This window comes from Falco naumanni, chromosome 2, assembly GCF_017639655.2.
Source record: "Falco naumanni isolate bFalNau1 chromosome 2, bFalNau1.pat, whole genome shotgun sequence".
In the NCBI taxonomy this organism is placed as follows: Eukaryota; Metazoa; Chordata; class Aves; order Falconiformes; family Falconidae; genus Falco; species Falco naumanni.
Window position 1 is genome coordinate 91,902,824 of NC_054055.1, and position 16,786 is coordinate 91,919,609.

Genomic DNA, 16,786 nt, shown 5'->3' on the forward strand with positions numbered 1-16,786 from the left:
GAAATCTGGAGGCGCATCTGCAGCAAGACAGTTAGGGTTCCTCCTCTGTAGCATCAGCAAAACAGTACAGTTCCATCTTTAGACAGGTAGAATAATTTTAAGTGGAGCGCCTTGACATAAGTTTAGCCTGAGAAACAGCTGGCATGAAAATGTCTATTGATACTTTTTAAATCTGGCAGAGTTATAAACAACAAAAATGAAGTCTTTCACAGATAAGGCATTAAGAATAACTGTTCATATACGCACCAACAAAACCTAAATCTGTCTAGTTAAACATTTGCTGAGGTGTGTGAACCCAAACACAAGGACACCATTTGAATGTATGGGTGGAAGAGCAATTTACTGGGAGACACATCAGAAATACCAAAACAAATGCTTTCCAGAGGGAAAAAAAAAAAAGGAAAATAACTTTTCTCCTCCACCCCCTTATATGAACTATGGTCTGTGTTTTCAGCTAAAGAAGTAAATTATTAATTAACAGGAATATATTTGCTAGACAAAAAGAACGGAACAAGAGGACTAAGAATGGAAAGTGGGAGGATTAAAAAGGTCTTAAATTTCAGTTTTGATAAACAGGCATTGAAGAAGAGGCGGTAAGGTGTTTAGCATCTAGCATCAGTGCTGGTGACATGTCAAGGCAGCGGAGCAGGAGCTGCCCCAAGGCCCCAGGCCCAGAGGCCACGTGCACGGCCCGGCCCCGGGAGGGCAGGGGCAGACACATAGGCGGGCGGTGTGTGGAACTGGGGGGGCTCCCGACCCCTGGCGTGTGACTGTTTAGGGGAAAAGAAGGCGATGTTTCCTCATATCTCCTCTTCTGAAATGGAGTACAAAACGGTACGGCCGCCACGGGGCCTGCCCAGGCTGAAGGGCTGTCTGCAGCCCAGCAGAGTGGCCCTGGCGGGGCACCGCGAGCAGCCGCTGGTGGAGCGGGACACGCTTGTCCCTTCCTCCAGTGCCACCGAGTCAACCAAGGCAGCGTGTGGCTGCAAACAGCACGCGCAACCTCCTGGATGGAAACATCTGGAAAAACCTAGAAAAACCGGCAGGATCCGCCAAAAGCCACAGGGCACATTGTTGGGCTCTCCAAGTTAAACCGATTAAACGTGCCCGGTCAGCCGTGCACAGGCTCGGCCACGGAGCCTCGCCTGACAGCGTGCAGCCCCGCGGCACCCGGTGACAGGCAGGCGGTGCCACGGGCCGGGCGGGCCCCACGCAGGGCGGTGGGCCAGGCCTCCCCTCCGGCGGCACCCCCCTGCCCTGCGCCCAGGCCCGGCCCTCCCGGTGCCGCCGGCCGAGGCGTCGCGCTCCGCGGTGCGGCCGCGGCCAGGGCGGGCTGAGCCGGTGCCGAGCGACCGCCGGCGGGGCACGCGCGCCCTCAGCGCGTGGGGCGGGGCAGCGGCAGCACCTGGCGGCAAGAGAGAGCCGCCCCGCGCAGGCACCAGCGGGCGGGGAGGCGCCGCCGCCGGGCGACACCGGGCTGCTGCTTGCCTTGCCGCCGCGCCCGGCCCCGCTCCCGCTCCTCCCCGCCCGCCGCTCCGTGTCAGGTGCCGCGGGGCGGGGAGTGAGGCTCTGCGGCGGCCGCCGCGGAGCCGAGCGGAGCGCCGGCAGCAGGACGCGGCGGTGGCTACCGGCCGAGGAAGATGGCGGAGCCGGGGGCTGCCCGCAGCCACCCGCGGGCGACAGGTAGGGGACAGGTCTGCGGGCCCGCAGGGTGCCGGAGGACGGCGGCTCGTCCGCCCGCCCGGCTCCCTCAGCTGCCCCCGGCGCCGCCCCGTCCCTTCGCGCCCCGGGCCGGGGCTGGCGGAGCCCCGGGGGGGCGGCAGGTGAGGGTGGCTGCCCCGCGTGCCCGGCAGCCGCTGGCCGGTGCGGCGCCGAGGGGGCGATGGCGGGAGGGTCCGGCCGCCATCTCGGGCCGGGCCCGGGCCCGGGGCCGCCGCGGGACGCGGGGGGGGGGGGGGGCGCGGCCCCGGCCCCGCGGAGCAGGAGGCGCGTTATCCTGGGCGGGAGCCGCGGGGGTGCCGGCGCCAGGGGGAGCCGGCGGTTGGCGGCTCCCGGGGAGATGCGGAGCGGGCCTCGCCCGAGGCCCCCGGCGTCCCCCTTCCCCCGCCGCCCGGTCCCGCCTTTGTGGTGCGGAAGGTGTTTGCCATGAGGTGGCTTTTGTGCGGCGGGTCGGGCTCGCCGGGCAGCCGCCTGTGCCGCCGCGATTTCCCCGACCGCCGGCGGTGCCGCCGGGGAGGGCGGCAGCTTGGGTTTGCCTCGAAGTGTCGAGCGGGGAGGGAGCAATTTATAAACCTCATTTTCAGCGGTGCCTGGGCCTGCCTGTGCGGGTTGGCCAACCCGCGCAGCAAACTGGTTGAGCTGGTATCAGGCGTGAACGCCTCGCTCTGAGCTCTTCTATAGGCGCAGCTCCTATTAAGGTCCTTCCTCATTGTTTGGTGAACATAACTTAATTTCTGAGGGTGAGAATAGTGTGAGATGTGGTGGAGGCTGCTGCAGCGCATGGAGTTGCGTGTGGCATGGCATCAAGTCCCCCAACAACAGGAGATATGTGGGCCAGGGCTGGTGGTCATGACCACACATAGGTGTTAGGGTGGGTCTGGCTGCTCTTTCTTCACATGACCTTTCCCTGGCTCTACATATGAGGTGAGTGCTGATTAAGGTGTTAGGCAGCTGCTCATTATACTTTTACCTTAATTATCTGATATGTGGCCTTTGCTTTATGAACGGCAAGCCATCTAAAGCTGGAATGTAAGAGGGAATTAATTTCCCTCTTGTCCTAAGCCACTATAATTTCTAAATTACCTTTACAGTCGCTTTGGAGGATAAGGAAGTATTGTTATCCCAGATTTATGGAGTGGGAAGATGAATCCAAGTCACTGAATTCTCTGAGGTAACACTGTGTGGGGAGCCAAGGAGGGAGCTGGACCACCTGTGTCTGCTGTTCCTCACCCTCCTGTGCTCAACAGTCACGGCTCCCTCTGCAAGCTGTTGCAGTTGAACAGTCAAGTGCTTCTAGATCTTGCATCTCCATTTTTTCCATGTTTTACATGGACAGGAATGGAGAAAAATAATCAATGCTCAGAATTTATATTTGTGATCCTTTTTTCGCCTCCTCTCTAAAGTGTAAGGAAATCTACTCGATACTCACTTGCGCTCTTCCCAGACATTTATCTTGTGTTTATCTACTTTTGAAGTTTTTCAGCTTCAGAGGCAAATGTTGCAAAAAAGCTTTGTTCATTATATAGACCAGGATGTCATCTATTTTTCACTCTGTGTGAGATTGGGAATGCATAGAAAAGGCAGCACGTAGTATAATTAAAGGTGATATCGAATAGATTGTGTGTTGTAGAGCATGGACAGGCACAGACAGATGTAGTCACTTGTCAAGCATTGACATTTGAACACTAACGCCCAAACAAGGCAGTATAGAGTGGTCTTAGTCAAATCTGTTATTTTGTTATGATGTGGTGTAAAATATTGTCTGTGGTGTTTCACAGACAGCAATATGGATGGGGTTTGGATCTGTTGCAGCAAAAAACGAGATTTTTTTTCTGGGACTCAATTTGCTAATTTTGTAGCAAACACAACAGCTGCTAACACAGATCATTAAGGTGGGTGTGGAAATGATACTCTGTTAATTCATGTGTTTGTGTGTACATCTTGGTCCTGGAGTCCTCATTTTATTCATAGGGCTAGGAATAATCTTGCCTCCATGTTCCAAAGTAAAATGCTCCTTTCCCACTGTGTTGGCCCCCAAAGAGTTGCTGCCCCAGCAACGAGTGGTGGCTGCAGCCACCCCCCTGCTTCACAAACTTTGTAGTTCTCTGACAGCATCTGCGTTTTGTTCTCTTGTGTCTGCCAATGCCGAGAGTATTGCTAGATGGCAGTGAAAGTGAGGCATCAGATTAAGCATGTGCATCACTTCACTGTCTGCCCAGATCAAGCTGTAATAAACAAGCCTGCACTAAGGGAAGGTACTTGCATCCCTTGACTGTTAGGGGAGAGTCTGTTGCTCAATGGTTTATAATTCTTGCAGAAAGGAGTAAAATTCTGTGGTTCAAGCAAATAATAATTGCAGAGTTCCAAGTGTATCCCTTTGCCAAAAATCAAAGGCATGTTGCAAACAATAGAGATGCCTGAGGAGAAGACGTTGCAGGAATCTTTCTGTCAGGGAGAGTGTTAGGTGACCAGGATGTAGGTGTTACTGCTGTTGCCATCTGTAGTAATGGTAATGACTGAATAGCATTTGAAGGACAAGCTGCTTGGTATTGAATCTCTCATCTTCCCTTTTGCTGCCCAGTGAAATTTGCTGAATGTGATCTAAGAGATTGAAACATTAAACACTTTGGGTTTCAGAGCAAAATACATTTTTTTCTTCTTACAGAAAAGTTGCTCAGCCTTAAAAGGATTTAAGAAAAAATCACGTGTTGTGCCAGCTTTGACTGTATATCACAAAAACAGTTTGTGTGAAAGGAACTAATGTGTATAGTTCTTGTAAAATACTGTGTGGGTTTTTCTTCTTGATAGCACTGCTTTTCCACCTGATTTTCTTACAGGGCAAAATAATTTAAAGAAAGTATGCTTATACTTTTTTTTTTTACTATATTATTTACTCTCATATGTGGACATTCAAGGTTGTTTATCCCCATGTTAATTCATGCACTGATTTTCATGTGATGTTACCATTTGCAGGTTTTAGTTCAGAGCAGTTTAAAATGTCACAGCCTCTCAAGGTTATTGTTTTATTATTTAAAATATTGTTACACAGACTTTGCCTCTGTCCTTTAAAAAAAAAAAAAAGTCACATCCCTTTGCAACTAAGTTTCATTAAATTGCAATGAAGAAAAATATCTTGCCTTTGAATTCCAGGAATTCAGAAATATAAAAAAAGGTATATCACTTGAAATATACGTGTTAGAAAGGTGAGGCATCTGAAAACTTAAGTGTTTGTAAGGCAGTATTGCATAGTGTCACATACCTCCATTTGCTTTTGTGGCTGGCATTATCTTTAGGGGTGGAAAGGCAACAGAGAGGCTTATCTTTTTATATTAGGTAATTATTTATAGATATACTATTTGAAGGAGTATGTACATAATTAATGTAAATGAAACTATATATCCTGAATGTTGATACTGTATGAAGATTTATGTAGTATCTCTTTTTGTCTAATGAATAAATGAAATACAATTATAACTTTCTTAGTTATTGGTCTTTTAATGTGTGCAGAGCAAAACCAACAAGGGAAATGCTTTTAAAATCCTATATTGACTTACAAATGTATTTTATGGCTACAGAAAAGTAAGAGCAAGGCTTTTAATTCTGTTTATTTCTGGACTCTTCAGGTGATTTAAATAAAAAGAATTTATTTTCTTCATGTGAGTTTAATCTGTGCCAAAAGGTCCTAGTGTCAGTATTGTTGAGTGGCTTGTTTGGCTCTTCTCTGTTCCAGTTGTGTTGATCGTTTTTCATGAAATCTAGTTTTTGCACCAACTCTGATAGGGCATTGCAGTTTTCAACCCTCCTTTACCACTGGCTCAAGCTGTTGAGCAGATACTAGAAGCAGTTATTCTCAGTTTAAGTTCTATGTCCACTTACGTGTTGTTTTACTTTCTAAAGTATTGTTTGTATAGAATTTTTATAAATAAATGGACTGTACAGGTTGGGGGGAAGTACAGCTGATCGGGAAACCAATGCAAATTATGGGGATGCTAACTAAGTGCATTGAGTAACAGCCAACTTGGGTTGTCTCCTCCCTGTTTCCATTTTCCTCCTTTAATTGGCTCTTACAGTTCTCAGCCCGATAACTTCAGGTTTTGTGAGGTCTGTGTATCTTTTAGGCCCTGTTTGATATAGTTAACCTTTCAGACGATGTGCGTGTGACAGGTTATGCTCAGCTCTCTGTGTTCAGTGGTACAGTGATTCAGGGCAGTATGTTAAATACACTTGTGTTACACACCCAAATTTAACTTTCTTGTGAATCTGTCCTACTGTCCTACTGGCTGAGAGGAAAGATGTGGATAACATGCTTAAACAGTGGAAGGAGTAATGCTGTGTAACTGAGCCAAGCCTATTGCAGCAATCAAAAGCAGAGTTCTTTCAGTACTGCAATAGATGTTTTTTTAACCTGTGTGGTTTATGACATTTAGATAATTTCTGAGTTATTTTGCTGTAATTGACTTGTGTTTGATATTTCCATCACAACTTGATATATTATCTGTGTATTTTCTATGGCTGGAATTAGTGCATGTAAGAACATGGTATGTGTTAGTTTTTCCAATATACTTGTGTTCAAGCAGCTTACCCAGTGAAATAAGTGACTTGAAATCTTGGCTAATCACAGAAGTATTTTACAGCATAGTATTACCCTGGACTGACTTTAGACAGGATATTTAGAAATACCTTTCACTGTGTTTTATCTCCACAATGATGAATGATGATGATGGGGGGGGTGTAAAGATAAGAGGTGAGTGGGTTTCACAAAGTGGAAATCTATGTAACCATTAAAATGGCAAAAAGGAAAAAGAAAAAGGAAACTCAAGGTTATTGCTATGTAACACATCTGCCGGACTTCGTGTCTGTCATTCAAATAATACACTTTTTTTTCCTTCATTTGTATCATGAAACTGTCAAGATCCTATAACCCGAGCACCCAGCACTCTCTGCGGGTCTGGATGTTGTAAAGATCTTGGTAAAGTACTTCTTGTTGTGGTTAAATACTAATCCAAATGTTTCATGTAGAATTACTTCTGCTTTTGAATTGTCTTGTGTGTTCTGTGTATGTACATATATACTGCATATACTTTTCAAGCTTTCTTCAGATGTGATGAATTAATATATTAAAATGCCTGTTGGTTACACTTTACTCATCTTTGTTTTCTTCCTGTAACTCTTAAATGAATTACGTGCAGTAGTTTCCATTTTCTTGAACTATTTAATATCTGTCTCCTCTGCAATATGAAGTCTTATGAAGCATGTGCTTCTCTTCATTCACTGTACTATTTGCATATATCACTTTTGCTTACCGGATGCCAGATCAGACTGTGTGCTAGTGTTTTGCCCTAGATTCTGGGACATCTGAGAAACAAAAGTTTCTCTTTTGCACTTGAACATCTAGAGGTTTTTGCTGCTGCTTTCATGTGCTCGTGTGTGTTTTCCTTTGATCAAGAGGAAGCTGATCATTCTTGTGGTGTTAAGGTGCTGCAGACAAATGTCTACTTTGCTGAGATTGATAAAGCATTTCTGTGATCTTTGCATAAACTTCAGTTACATAGCAGACAAGCTCTTCTTTGCTTTTTAGCTGTTTTTTCGGTGAGAATGTCCAAAGCGCTGCTGACTAGAAGTATTTCTGATGTGCAGGGTTGGCACAGTTGTGTTGTCATTTTGCTTTAAACTGTTTGTTTCTCGGTGTGCCAAAGGTTATTCTTTCACTGTGATTTCACATTATTTTTTTTGGCATAAATAAAGGTGCCAGTAGCAAACTTATTGTACAAATATTTCACTTTTGTTAAATTAATTCCTTTACAATATGCAAACTGCAACTTTTTGTGTTCCAGTGTTACACCTGTGTGCTTTTATTGATTGGGATAGTTTGAAAAATGTAGTATTGAGCTGAAATTCTTGTAACGGTTTAATAGAAGAGATTATTTTCCTGTGTATCATGTATTTAACTTCTTAAATTTTCTGTTTTCCATTACAAGAGTAAATACACTTTTGGTGCGGTCTTGAGCATTCAAATCCTTTTTCTGCTGTGTGAAACATCTGGAAACTCCTTTTTTCTGTACTCAAAGTACAGAAATAGATGAAATGGTTCAAGCTTTCGAGGTCAGCTCCTTCACTGATAATTACATTGGTTGTTTTGTAAAGTCATTCCTGTGTGCTTGCATTGCCTTCCAATACACCAGTCCATTGTGTGTTGACTTGGTTTGATGTGATGAGCATTTTATTCTGGGTATCTTCTGAGTTGGTTCTTCATGCCAGAGCTGGGTGCCTGTTGGCCCCACGTGCACATTAATGCATCTGCTTGCACAGAGAGATTGATTTTATGCCCCATAACCTTAGCACCATCATTGGTGCATTGTGTATTCAACCATTTTAGAAGAAGAAAGTATATGAAGCTTCATAAATCTGCTTTCCTTTATTAAGGAGTTTCTCTTAGAAACTCCTTTTTCCTAGTAGTGATTTTAATAAATGAGTTAGAATTTGTCGTTTCTACCTGAGGTTTCGATAGGATTGGAAAGGATGTGTTGGATAAAAATAAAGATACTCTTTATCAGTTTGTGGGTGCCACTGTAAAAGTGTCACAGAAAATCTTTAAGAAAATAGTAGTAACACTAGTATATCTCTTTCTTTTGTCTGCTTTAATGCCAGATGCTGGAGGACATATAGTGGTTTTGCCTCAATTAGGTAAGATCTGGAAGTATGCCTTGCTTGGTTCAGTCCATACGAGTTACTTGTCTCATGCCAAGCAGAAGCTAGCAGAGCTCTTCTTTATTTCAGCAAAACATTTATTCAAATATTTCTAGTTTTCAATTAGTTTTGGTTGTAGGTGTGGTGGAATGCTGAAATTCTTAATGTGGCTTTGATCAAAAAAGATAGATATGGATTTTCCTAAGGCGGTGCAGCGTGCCTGGGTTTGTTAACTACAGCAGGAGTGCTGAAGGGGTCTTCCCCTGCCCAGCCAGGGAAAGCACTGCTGCTTTTTCACTTGAGCATAAATCACGTGATAGTTGGAAGAATACTCCAGTCTGAATAAACTAGCTTTGATTATTGAATTGGAATAAAATTCCAGTATACAATTATATTGTAAGTAAAATAAACCTCATTTTGAAAAAACTCCAGTCCTATGAAACAAAAATATTTTTTGTGCTACTAAGTTGGCTATGTGGCAAATCACACAAGAGGGGCCTTTCCTTTTGTCCCAGAAGGGAAAACAGAACAATATTGCAGTGTTCATCCACACATCATTGCTGTGATTTTACATACTTTAAGTAAAGGGGTTTAACTTACCTTCACTCGGGAGGGTGGTATCAACTAATGGGAAGCGCTTTCCTTTTCCTGTTGTTGGCAACTTGCCCACTCATGCCAATCATTTTGATTTCCTTGTTTCTGTTGAATGTGTGCAGACCCACTCTGCATCAGGGGAAAGAGACCTCAGGGAGACGACTAGAAACATGCTGTTGGGGCTCTTAAAATGTTGATAAATAGTAAGCCAATTATGGCTTCCAACATAAATGATGGATGAGCTGGTTCTTCTTTCTCTGTCCTAAAGGGAAGAGGGAGTAGGGTTTTACTTTTATCCTTAGTTTCTTGACTCTTAGTACTGTGCTTCAGCCACAGGGCATCTTTTCCCCATATGCTTAATGGTCTATTAATAGATGTAAGTATTTCCATTATGTTTCCTGGGTTTAGTAGCACTAAGTGCTGTGGTTATAAGTAAACATGGCAATTCTCAACAGTCATAGGAAGTGGTTTAATGGTGCAGTGAAATAAATGGGTGACCTTCCTTTGGCATAAATGGGGGTTTGATGAGGTTCTGGATGAGGATGCTGGATTGCAGGGTTGTGGTCCAGAATGTGTTTTGTAGCTCTTTGAGGCCGGGTTATGGCACTGAATGAAAATGTTTGAGTGATGCTTAGGGGAGAGATTATTTAGAGAAAGTACTATGCAGAAAGGTTGAATTTCTGTGCATTAGCAAGTTGTGGAACTGAAAATCTGAAACAGAAATAACTGCACAGATTGAGGCATTCATAGGTAACAGGAAGAGTTTGGTTTTCATAATAGTTTTTATAATCAAAGGGCAACTTTTCTTTTCCCCCCATTGCAGTATGTTTTCCCTGTTTTGGATTGGGTTTTTCCCCTCTTCTGAGGTTTTGTAATCTCTGCTCTTAGACGATAGTCACTGCCTGTATCCAGTCTTCCTTTAAGTCTCATACTGCCAAAGGGTGTCTTAAAAGGAATAGGTAGCCTCTCTTTGAGTCCTAATACACTTAATCTGTGATGAAGTTGTCCAAATGATGTGTGAATGGAACTGGAAGTCATGTTACACAGTAAAAGCACATCCATTTTCAAATCCAATTTTTGTCACGTCTGGTCTGTTTGTAATGCTGAAGACAAACTGAAGACTGTAAAGGAAGTCTTCATGCAACCAAGGCTTCTTGTAATGAATGCTCCCTAAAGCATAGTGACAAGCTTACAGGCTATGTAGTAACTCAGAAGGTCTTTAAAATAGCACAGTAACACTCCTGGAAGACCACTGAGTTCTCTGTTGATGTAAAACCCCTGCAGTGCATAGATCTGTTGCCTACTTGCTGATAGTGCTGCACCTGTGCTATTAATAAACTGACATCCTACTAGGTTAACTCTTGACTTTTTATGAATTGGCTTTTTATTTTTCTCTTTAATGATGTTTTCCTCCTTCCCTATTTTCATCTACTCATCCTGGCCTACAAGGCCATAAGGATGGCTGCTTTAGTCAGAGCAACAGTAGCTCCTTTGCTGTTCTGTCTTCCCTGATGGCTAGAAGACGGCATTGAGGGAAGGGTGTAAGATCAGAGCAAGCATACAGTGTGCTTCCTAGTGTCCCACAGATTATGGTTCCAGGAGCTAGAGGTGTATCCAGAAGACCTGGGTGTATGTTCCATATATAGATGTTCCCATGCTCAAGCCTGCTCCTTGCTCTAGCTTTGTAATTGCGTTCAATGCAGTAATTCATTCCTGTGCTCCGTGCTGCAGCAGAGCTCACCCTGTCTCATCCAGCCTTGGGAGCAGAGAGAGAGAGAAAAGCATGATGCCAAGGAGGAGGCTGGGCCCATCAGATGGGCTTTGGCAGGAATCGACCTCTCACCAGCCCACCTGCCTTCTGCAGTGGGAGCCTGGAGGGCTAAAGTAGCTCTTAAATTTTTCTTGTGGCAGCTGCAGGGGAGGCAAGGAGACCGGCAAGAGAAAAAATGTAAAGAAAAGAAAATGCATTCCATATTACTTAACTTCTGCTTCAGGCATCGCTATTCAGAAATGGAGAATCACCATATCAAAGAGCTCTCTGAAAATCAAAGGTAACAAAAAAACAAACTGAGGAAGGTTTTCATATTCTTCACAGCAGCCGTTGTTTAAAACGTGTTGCAGTATGATACACTTTTTAAGTCATAGACTCAGAGGAGGAGGGCAGAAGTCATGAAGATGGTTTTCTAATAGCTATTTTGCACGGAAATAAATCGGGTATATCTCCTGGTGATGCACATATCTTGAGAAACTCTGGTCAAAACTCCTATGGTATAAGGTAGTCCTTGGAAGATGTAATTCTTGTATTGTGACCTTCACTCCTAACGGCCAGGAACAGCTGGAGCTGATTGTACAGTCCTTCATAAAACTGGTCAGCTGAAAAGTCCCAAGAAAGAAAACTACTAAAGGAATGTGGACTAACTGTTCAGCAACTAAAAGCTAGCTTTAACTCCAACTAGATTTGAATGCATTCGCCTGCCCCCCTCCCCCCTTTTTGTTTCCAGCTATCTAATCTAGTCTGTTACTTCATCCCTTGCTAGAATAGACCCAATTTGTTCTTCTTAAGTGGCATTCATTAAAAAGGTGGTTTCAGCATTGTCTGGCAGACGCCGAGTACTCTTTTCAAGCAATGAAATAAAGAAATATATAAATAAACAAACTTAAATATATCAATAAACAAACAAACATATTTACTTGTAGGTGGAGCTTGAGTGACAACCATTGAGTATGCAGTTTGGGGTCTTAAATGAATTTGATGTAGTTTATGCTAACTTGTAAGGGCTGGTGGTGTCAGGTTTGTAGAGCATTTTTTTTGTACAGGTGTGTCCCGGACTTTGATCTGACCACAGCTAGTCTGTGTCTAATCAGTCCCGGCAAGGAACTTGATAGTCAGCTGCCTTCTGCAAAGAATGTTACATCTGATGAATGTATTCTTTCCAGTGAAGCAAGGTTTGTGGACAGATAACCTCTTTTTATTAGACCAACCAATTTAATCCAAACAAGCACACTTTCTTGCCCATCTATCTGGAGGAGCAGCTGCATCCTGGTTCATGGCATGTGGAAGTGGAGAGAAGAAAAGAACAGGACAGGTGGTTGCAGGAGTCTTGAGGCTCCCTTGGCAGCAGCGAGTTCCTGCTCTTACAGAGGCATGGGATGTTGTGACCCAGCCTTTTATATCAGGACACAGCACTTGTGATCACTTTGCTGTGATTTTTTTTTTTTTTTTTTTTTTGTACTGTGCTGCAGTATGGCAGCCACTGCTCAGGGTGGTTTGGCTCAACTCAGTGCAGGCTCTAGATAAGCACTAGTCAAGAGGGAAGGAATAAAAGTTCAGATGTCTGATGTACTTTGGAAAGTATTCCAGTATGGTTCCTAGATTTGCAGGGTGAGTATTGCTATTACATTTCAAGAAGTATTGACTAGATGAAATTAAGACAAATTTCTTGGGATAGATATAGAACGAAGTGTGGAATGAGCAACTGTTGCTGTTCTAGTATTATCATTGATGGAGTTTAGGGTTTTTTGTGCTTATGTCCAGAAGTACTGCAGTTCTTGTTCAGTTTCCCCTAATGTAGCAACCCTGATTAATAGGTTTATTAACTAAAGTCGTAATGGTTGAATTTCAGATTAGTAAAGGAAAGTAAAACCGGTGTAAAAAAAAAAAAAACACCAACCAAACCCACAAAAAACCAAAAACTTTTTGGCATATCTTTCTTGTCAGTAAGTTTTGGTCCATGGTGCATGCTTCTGTGGTTTTTAAAAGTAACTAAACCAAGAAAGAATCACTGACATAGCATCGTTGTATGCAGTTTTCAGATTTCTTGTTGTAAATGCTGCAGCTAGCCTATTTTTGAGTGTATTCTCTTGCAGTAATTGCTGAATATTTATCAATTTCGAAACCGTGTAAGTACATTTAAGTAGGTAAGGCTCTTGTTTTATATGCTGCAGTTGATTTGTTATCTAGGTTTTTCACCTGTTCGTACGGTATAGTGAACAAAGAGATAAATGACAGCACTGGCTGGCTTCCATGAAAAAGTGAGTTTCCACTTCCCTTGCTTTGAGAGCTTCTTTTGTCAAGGAAAAATGTCAGATGCAAGCTTGATGGCTCTCTGGAAGAAATAAAAACATCAGCCTTAATGCTGTTCACAAGCATTGGATTTTTCATTCTGAATGTGGTGGGATTTACAGCACTGGACTGGGTCACATCTGGAGCTAAACTGCAGCCGGTAAGCATGTTGCTGTGGCTCTTTTGCATGGGCTCTGCACATGGCGACTCTGCTGGTATAAGTGTCTACCATTTCTTTAGTATAAAGGAGTGTAAGTGTCAAGTGTACTGTAGCACTAAAGCAGTAGCAGCTTTGCTGTTTTTTTGTAACAGCATGGAGTATTTATAACCATAAAGGGTTAGGAGACAGTAGAAGAGATCCTGCTGCCACCTACAGCATCACTGAATACCAGATCTATTCCTAGCCCATATGTGCTGTCCTTCAGCATTTCAGGATTTAAGTTACTAAGATAGTTAGGGATATGCAGTAGTTATCTGAGAAAACACCTTTTCTCTTACTTAGCTGAGCTGTTCTTCTCATCGGGAGCCATAATGGGAACCCACTGCTAGAGGCTTACATGCCCAAGGGCAAATTTTTTCAGCACGTTTGAAGGGGAGGGAATATATGGAGCTGCGTAAAACTGCTTAGTTTCAGATTTAAAAGCTTTCAAAATCATTATAAAACTTTTCTTGATTTTTAGCCTTGTTTTGTTCCTCTTGACGAAAAGTTCAGGGTAGTGTAAATAAATGGGGGAAAAATTAAGGTCATGTATTTAGTGTTGTGTAAAATATCCTTAAGTTTTTTGCCTTTGAAAATGGTATCTATTTTCATCTCCTATACAGATTGCCTGATAAGTGTAGAGAAGTAGCAGCTCTTTTAACACTTTGCTTGCAGCATGAGGGCAAGCGTTTTTTAAAATGGTTGGCAGAACAGCAAATTGCAGACAGAAGGAGTACGTTTTTTGCGTGCAGCACAGACATGTGTAGGAGATGGAAAGTTAATCCAAGCTGATACAGTAAGCTTAAGAAAGGTGGAGGTTTTGCGACATGGTTTGATGATGGCCTTGGCAGGCCTGGGCTAACAGTTGGACTTGATCTCAGAGGTCTATCCCAACCTAAATGATACTATGTTTCTATACTTTAATGTCTCATCTTTTGAAGTATAGATAGCTGTAAGGTGGTGTGTAGTAGTTCCATTTGACCAGGGAGGTTTGCAAAAACATTTTACACTGTCTCCTCATAGATGTGTGCGGAGGCAGAGGATAGACTACAGAGGTCTATATGTTGGTAGGGATAGTGCAAACAGTCTGCTTTATTTTAGGAAGAGTTGGAAGTAATGGGTATGAAACTTACTGTTTTTTGAGAAGCTCTAGAAGGAAAGTAAAGCTGAAGGTGTCTGCCTGTCTTGGAGTCCTGATTGCTTGGGGAAGGTGGTAAGGGAAGAAAGTTTAACTGCAACAAAGGCACGGCTTGGGCTTAATTTCAGGGAGGTGAGAAGGTGGGGTGTCTATGGTTCAGAGCCAGGATGCTGAGCATCCACATGTCTTGCGGATGGGACTTCTGTTGGTGAGACATTATAAACAGCTGTAAGGCAGTGTGGGGTTAACCTCAACTTGTTGCAATCATGAAAAGCTTTCAGTTTCAACAAACCTCCTCCATACTTGAAATATTTCATGCAAAGTATGTGGTGTTCTTTTTATGCCTGTGTTAACACTGGGCTACCAGAAGTCTTAAATGATGACCAGTGTAAACCACAGTTGAGGTGGTGTGCACAGCATTGACAGCTTTGTCAGTACTAAGGAAGGAATCCATTCACTCTTCATGTTTCTTTAGAAACTTTTAGGTTCTTCTGAAAACAAACAAACAAAATCTCTGCTTCAAATATACATGGGCAAGTTCTGGCAAAATTATTCAGTGATTTTTCTGTGCAGCTGTCCTGTGAAGAAGTGTCAGTGAGAGGAAAATGGTAGGAAGCTCAGTGATATTTTGTTGTGGGGGAGCTACAGGAAATGCTTTTTTACATGTAGCATGTTCTTTTGTGTAGCTGATACTACCAAGATGTGACTATAGTTATGTATGTGTTACCAATAATGAGCAATTGGTATTGTTTCCCTTAAGCCTTCTCATGATATGTTGATATTTTTTTATCCCAGCTTGAGTATTGTACTGTAAAACATCGTTATTAGTTGACGTCACTGACTCGTGACACTTGCTGTAATGTTTCCCTTTCTACTTAGCTTAGTTTGAGTTTTGCAAGGAAGATACATTTGCTTATCGGTGACTGTGACTTCACCTCTTAGAAGGGTATAGAGCTTTTCAAACTGCTTGAATTAAAAAAAAAAGTGGTCATGGTATGGAGCAGACATTGGATGAGTGTGTTTTATTTTTAGACATGTTGGCAAAAACAAGAATGAAACTCATTTTAGTGTCAAAGCTCTGAAAAATTATGGAGGAATAAACAAGCAGTGAATTTGTAAACGTTTTGTAGTGCATTATCTAGTATGCTTATTGCAATAGGATTAAGAATGTATATGTGTGTGCAATTACTTTTTTAAGATACTGTGATACTGTGGGTGAAGAATGGAAGTATAACCTGAATTCCTCAAATATTAATATCTCCTCTGTGCCATTTCTGCATCTGTCCTCTCTCATTTCCTCAGCTATTGCAAAACCAGCTTTTGCTCTTGGTATTAACACTTCTATAATGCTTTTAAAAGGCTGATACAGTGTATTGAGCAAGGCAGGTATAGATTGCTCATTTGGAGAGATTAATACAGTTTTTTCTTGCCTCAGAACTCTTGTCTCTGTGGTCAGGAGGATTAAATTTCTTTTATGAATATCTATAGTTTGCATGGGGAAAATTCTTGAGGAAGCTGTTCTTGAGCAATGCCACTTAATTTACTTATGTCAAGTGTAAAATGAAGGCCAAAGAGAAGGTGGTGAGACAAGGGCATTCCTATTCCCATTTTTTTAACATCATGAGTGACAGAGAACCTGGTATAAAATCCACCGTCAACTACATTTTTGCAGGTTCTTTTGTTTTTAATAGATCTTGCCTTCTACTGCTTAGTTATTATGGAGACAGTGTGCAGGTGTCTACACAGAGTGGAGAAAATCATCCTAGTAGCACCTAGGGCATGGACAAACTTAACTGATGAATAGTGCAAAATGTGGGAATTCTCTTCCTCTGACTAAATAGCTTTTTTCTCCAGCTGTTTCTGCCCTTCCTAATGAGCTACTCCTCAAAAAGTATCACCGCTAGTATTTCTTTTATAGAAGGAGATTTTGCATTCCAGATGCTTGGCTAAAATTGAGCAAAACAATGTTTAATAAAGAATGACATACATTAATTATATAATAAATACGGTCCATATACTCTTACTCTGTGAAGAAACTTTATTATATTAGAGAGCGACTCATCAGTTTTCCTCGTGGTCCGGTTACATATTTATTTATAAATGTGGAAGCCTAAATATTTTATGTATTGATTTTTTTTATCTTTAGTCAGATCTCTTCTTTTATGAAAGATTTTTTTTTTTTTTTGAAGGAGCATCCTGCTCCTGTTAGATGATCCTGGAAAGAATCAATATATGAGGTTGTATACCTGAACGTCTACGAGTTGTGTTGGCTTAAAAAGCTTTCATCCTGCATGTAAACAGGAAGAAAAATATAGTTCAGTAAGGTTATTTATTTATTCTTACTGTTGGTTATTTTTCATCCTCTGGCAACGGATTTAACTTTTGC

General features: G+C 42.5%; 1 protein-coding gene across 8 annotated transcripts in view; it reads left to right on the forward strand.

Moving 5' to 3' along the window:
• The first annotated feature begins 1,406 nt into the window (after window positions 1-1,406).
• Window positions 1,407-16,786, forward strand: part of MAP7D2 (MAP7 domain containing 2) — an 84,793-nt gene continuing 69,413 nt past the window's right edge. For 4 of the 8 annotated variants that reach the window (XM_040582549.1, XM_040582550.1, XM_040582551.1 and 1 more), the window contains exon 1: window positions 1,407-1,683. In XM_040582549.1, coding sequence (XP_040438483.1) covers window positions 1,641-1,683 — 43 coding nt within the window. In that variant the 5' untranslated portion in view covers window positions 1,407-1,640. The remainder of the gene's footprint in view (window positions 1,684-16,786) is intronic. The other 4 variants (XM_040582554.1, XM_040582557.1, XM_040582555.1 and 1 more) reach the window with 2 other exon arrangements.